Source organism: Nerophis ophidion, linkage group LG19, assembly GCF_033978795.1.
Source record: "Nerophis ophidion isolate RoL-2023_Sa linkage group LG19, RoL_Noph_v1.0, whole genome shotgun sequence".
In the NCBI taxonomy this organism is placed as follows: Eukaryota; Metazoa; Chordata; class Actinopteri; order Syngnathiformes; family Syngnathidae; genus Nerophis; species Nerophis ophidion.
The window spans coordinates 16,655,395-16,661,394 of record NC_084629.1 but is presented as its reverse complement, the minus strand read 5'-3'; the positions used below and the strand labels follow the sequence as shown (position 1 = coordinate 16,661,394).

At 41.7% G+C, this 6,000-nt stretch overlaps 1 protein-coding gene across 1 annotated transcript in view; it reads left to right on the top strand.

Moving 5' to 3' along the window:
- LOC133538072 (uncharacterized protein C13orf42) overlaps window positions 1-5,607 on the top strand; it is an 11,454-nt gene extending 5,847 nt beyond the window's left edge. Inside the window, exon 3 of the mRNA XM_061879357.1 lies at window positions 4,782-5,607. Within this exon, the coding sequence (XP_061735341.1) occupies window positions 4,782-5,044 (263 nt within the window). The 3' untranslated portion in view covers window positions 5,045-5,607. The remainder of the gene's footprint in view (window positions 1-4,781) is intronic.
- Window positions 5,608-6,000: the final 393 nt, after the last annotated feature.

The window sequence follows — 6,000 nt, the reverse complement described above, 5'->3', positions numbered from 1 at the left end:
AATTTTACTGCATCATTGGCTTAATTTGATGAATTGTTGTGGCCAGGTTGGAATATGCCAGGAGCCAATAAAAAACAAGCCCCCGGCAGTATGTTTGGTACCCCTCATTAGATGGTGCAAGTATACTTAATGTTGTGGGCAATATTTTGGTCTAATGTTAAATAACAGACACTATAAGGGGTTGAGGTAAATGACTTTGTCTAGTGTTGTAAGTTATGCATTTTAATCAAGGGGGCGATGGTGTAAATTTAATTAAGCTTGTCGTAGCGCGAGGTTTTCATCTTAAGTGTCTGCATAGTCCTCCGTATAGTCCTCACCGTTGCTGTTTAATCAAATATGACCTTGACATTTCTGGGGCTGTGCCGTCGGCGTGGGAGAAATTACACTTTTATCAGCGTGATCAAAACATGGGGCGTGCTGGTGATGTCAACCGTGTCACAATAATAATCATTTTGTGTTAGCGCCCGGGGCCCCAGCATGAGCCGAGACAACTGTGAGACCTGACGGTGGAATACCATAAAAAGTAGAATTTACTGGTTAGCTTGCAATGTTGACATGTGGGAGAACATTTTTACATTCTTATAACAAAGTTTGACAGAACGGGGAGACTGCAGTCATTTTGTATAAGGTCAAACTACAGCAAGGCAAGTTTATTTATGGAGCACACAATTCTCTACACAAGGCAACTGAAAGATAGATAGTACTTTAAAGCGCTTCACAGAAAGTTACAAGAAGGCAAAAATGAAAATAAATTCATCATAACTCAAGGTAAAATCATAAAACATGATCATAATTCAAATCAAAATCACAAAAATCTACATTATTTGCCAAAATAATAAAATATTAGGCCAGGGGTGTCAAAGTGAAATGAATTATCTATGGCCCCACAGGGTGACATTTAATTACTATACGTAAATGTCCGATAATGGCTTTCTTGCCGATATCCAACATTCCGATATTGTCCAACTCTTAATTACCGATTCCGATATCAACCGATACCGATATATACAGTCGTGGAATTAACACATTATTAGGCCTACTGTATTTTTCGGACTATACATTTTTTTTCATAGTTTGGCCAGGGGTGCGACTTATGTGTGAAATTATTAACACGTTACCGTAAAATATCAAATAATATTATTTAGCTCATTCACGTAAGAGACTAGACCATGGGTGTCAAACTCTGGCCCGCGGGCCAATTTTGGCCTGCCGTGTAATTTAATTTGGCCTTTGAGGCAATATCAAATTAACATTACAGCTGGCCCGCCGTTATTACACAGCAGCGGTGCTGCTGTAACACCGCAATTTCTCACACTTGCCAATCCTCCCGAAGTTCAGTGCCCTTCCCGAAAATATCCCGGGACAAGCATTCTCCCGATTTCCACCCGGACAACAATATTGAGGGCGTGCCTTAAAGGCACTGCCTTTAGCATTCTCTACAACCTGTCGTCACGTCCGCATTTCCTCCATACAAACAGCATGCAGGCCCACTCGCATAATATATGCGGCTATTACACACACATAAGTGAATGCAAGGAATACTTGGTCAACAGCCATACAGGTCACACTGAGGGGTGGCTGTATACTTGGTCAACAGCCATAGAGGTCACACTGAGGGTGGCTGTATAAACAACTTTAACACTGTTACAAATATGCGCCACACTGTGAACTCACACCAAACAAGAATGACAAGCACATTTCGGGAGAACATCTGCACTGTAACATAACATAAACACAACAGAACAAATACCCAGAACTCCTTCCAGCACTAACTCTTTCGGGACTCTACAATATATTTTGATATTTACCTCAGAAGGCTGCAAATAGGAAAGAGGCATTAAATTTTTATATACATTTTATTTGATATGCCATTGATATTTTTTTATTATTATTATTATTTGAAACTCGATTTTGCATGTCACTATAAAATTACTGTATATAAGCCGTACTTGTTCAATGTTCAATGCAAAACTTGTTTGGGTCCCTATTAAGAGGTTAATTTGTTCAACCTTGGCCCGCGGCTTTGTTCAGTTTAGAATTTTGGCCCACTCTGTATTTGAGTTTGACACCCCTGGACTAGACGTATAAGATTTCATGGGATTTTTTGGATTTGGAGTGACAGATTGCTTGGTAAACGTATAGCATGTTCTATATGTTATAGTTATTTGAATGACTCTCGCCATAATATGTTACGTTAACATACCAGGCATCTTCTCAGTTGTTAGATTATGCGTCATATAACGTACACTTATTCAGCCTGTTGTTCACTATTCTTTATTTATTTTAAATTGCCTTTCAAATGTCTATTCTTGGTGTTGGGTTTTATCAAATACATTTCCCCCCAGAAATCCGACTTATACTCCAGTGCGACCTAAATATGTTTTTTTTTTTTTTCTTCTTTATTGTGCATTTTCGGCAGGTGCGAATTATACTCCGGAGCAATTTATACTCCGAAAAGTATGGTAATTTTGTTGTGATGCCCCGCTGGATGCATTAAACAATGTAACAAGGTTTTCCAAAATAAATAAACTCAAGTTATGGAATTTGGGACATGCGGACGGGGTTAAGGTGGAGGGCAGGGGCTGTATATTGTAGCATCCCAGAAGAGTAAGTGCTGCAAGGAGTTCTGGGTATTTGTGCTTTTGTGTTTATGTTGTGTTACGGTGTGGATGTTCTCCTGAAATGTGTTTGTCATTCTTGTTTGGTGTGGGTTCACAGTCCATCCATCCATCCAGTTTCTACCGCTTATTCCCTTTAGGGTCGCGGGGGGAGCTGGTGCCTATCTCAGCTACAATCGGGCGGAATTGGGGGTAGACCCTGGACAAGTCTGGGTTCACAGTGTGGCGCATATTTCTAACAGTATTAAAGTTGTTTATACGGCCACCTTCAGTGTGACCTGTATGGCTGTTGACCAAGTATGCTTTGCATTCACTTGTGAGTGTGAAAAGCCGTAGATATTATGTGACTGGGCCGGCACGGAAAGGCAGTGCCTCTAATGTTTATGGGTGCTCTGTACTTCTCCCTATGTCCGTGTACACAGCAGCGTTTTAAAAAGTCATAAATTTTACTTTTTGAGACCGATAACGATAATTTCCGATATTAATTTTGAAAGCATTCATCGGCCGATAATATCTGCAGTCCGATATTATCGGACATCCCTATTGAATAGTATTAGTACTCCGACCATTAATGCGACTTCTTGCACAGGTGCGGTAGAAAACGGAAGGATGGATTAGAATGCATGAGAATTGTTCTATATTTTGAAAGTTATTTTAAACACTGTGATTACCTGCGGGATTATTCCTTACTTATCGTGTTCAGCAATGTCAGCTAGAATTAATCTGAGAGCCAGATGCAGTCATCCAAAGAGCCACATCTTGCTCTAGAGCCATAGCTTCCCTACCCCTGTTCTATCGTAACAACACGACCATTCTCACTCAGAAAAGGGTGGAGTGCCATCTCCGGGTTGGGGAGGAGACCCTGCCCCAAATGGAGGAGTTCAAGTACCTCGGAGTCTTGTTCATGAGTGAGGGAAGAGTGGATCGTGAGATCGACAGGCGGATTGGTCCGGCGTCTTCAGTAATGTGGACGCTGTATCGATCCGTTGTGGGGAAGAAGGAGCTGAGCCGGACGGAAAAGCTCTCAATTTACCTGTCGATTTACGTTCCCATCCTCACCAATGGTCATGAGCTTTGGGTCATGACCAAAAGGACAAGATCACGGGTACAAGCGGCTGAAATGAGTTTCCAACGCCGGGTGGCAAGGCTCTCCCTTAGAGATAGGGTGAGAAGCTCTGCCATCCGGGAGGAGCTCAAAATAAAGCCGCTGCTCCTCCACATCGAGAGGAGCCAGATGAGGTGGTTCGGGCATCTGGTCAGGATGCCACCCGAACGCCTTCCTTGGGAGGTGTTTAGGGTACGTCCGACCGGTAGGAGGCCACGAGAAAGACCCAGGACACGTTGGGAAAACTATGTCTCCCGGCTGGCCTGGGAACGCCTCGGGATCCCCCGGGAAGAGCTGGACGAAGTATCTGGGGCAGGGGTAGGGAACCTATGGCTCTAGAGCCAGATGTGGCTCTTTTGATGACTGCATCTGGCTCTCAGATAAATCTTAGCTGACATTGCTTAACACGATAAATAATGAATAATTCCGCTGGCATTCACAGTGTCATAAATAACGTTCAAAATATAAAACATTTTCATGCATTTTAATCCATCCATACGGTTTCTACCGCACCTGTTCAAGAAGTCGCATTAATGGTAAGAAGTATTTTATTTAATGTTGGTTAGATTCATGATAACAATGTTATTAAAACATTTTTGAGACTTATTATACTCTAAAAATGTTGGTCTTACTTAAAAATACACGCATTTAGTTGTATTCAGTCTGAAGAAAATATTATATGGCTCTCACTGAAATACTTTTTAAAATATTTGGCTTGTATGGCTCTCTCAGCCAAAAAGGTTCCCGACCCCTGATCTGGGGAGTGAAAAGTCTGGGTTTTCCTGCTTAGGCTGCTGCCCCCGCGACACAACCTCTGTAAGCGCAAGATGGACGGATGGATGGATGGATGGATGGATGGATGCCATGATTTTACCCGTGAGAATAGATGTTCCTCCTTGCGGCCCCTGAACTAAAATGAGTTTGACACTCCTGGTCTACAGCTTTGTAGGAAGGTGTACATTTTGACTGTTTTAAAAAAAAAACCAACTGGTTTGATTTTTGTTTAGTTATTTTTTAATAATGACATTTTAAAAAGGTAATATTTCTCTCTCCCTCAGTGGCATCCAGCTCTGCAGAACACGACCTTCACTCCAATTGGGTCATGCGGGTTCCTCGGCGGGCGGATGACCCCGACAGCAAGCCCCAGGAGGAGAAGGCGGTCGTGTCCTATGCCAAAGAAAAGGTTCTCAATAAGAAGAACCAAAGCGGGTCGACCAGCAGCAGGTTGCGTCTGCAGAGGAACCCCATCCACTTGCCCAAAGTGGTGGAGAGCGCCCTGCAGACGCTGCGCTTTAAGCCCAAGTGTAAAAAGTCCAAATGATAGGCCGAAACTTGAAACTGAAAGTTGTTTGTTTATACTTCCGTCATGAACAATTTCCTAAGCTTTTCTTTTAAATATACACCAGTCCGTCTTTCAGTGCCGACGATTCTTTTTGCCAGGGATGTCCAAGGTACAACCCTGAAGCCATTTTCTGACTGCAGCTAGTTTTTTACTGACCATCGGCATATTGTAAACATAAAATGGATTCATTATTAAGGTAGTATATTACGATTTGTATTAATTTACTTTGTCACAGATACTCAAAGCTCAGAGGTCCATGTTCTGTTCAAATAGTGTGGCCTAATATAGTGTCCCACTTTTGAGTTGGTTTCAGCATCTTTAAAGGATAAACTGTATCAAAGTACTCCTCCACTTCATTGAAGTTTTCCAAATTAACTAATAAAGGGAATACCTCCCACTATTTAGTAATATACAGTAAAGCAGTGTTTTTTAACAATAGGGCCAGGGTCCATTGTTGGGCTGCCAAACAATATCTGTTTCTCAGCTATGGTCCATATGGGCCGCAGTGGTACTCAGTTGTAATACACTTTTTTTAGTAGCACTTTAGTATGGGGAACATATTCTAAGTAACAAAGACTTAATTTACAGTTATTTGGACACTAGGGGAAGTATTTAGTCAGCCACCGATTGTGCAAGTTCTCCCACTTAAAATGATGACAGAGGTCTGTAATTTTCATCATAGTTACACTTTAACTGTGAGAGACAGAATGTGAAAAAAAATCCAGGAATTCACATTGTAGGAATTTTAAATAATTTATTTGTAAATTATGGTGGAAAATAAGTATTTGGTCCAACCATTCAAATCTCTCACTGATGGAAGGAGGTTTTGGCTCAAAATCTCACAATACATGGCCCCATTCAATATTTCCTTAACACGGATCAATCGTCCTGTCCCCTTAGCAGAAAAACTGCGCCAAAGCATGATGTTTCCACCC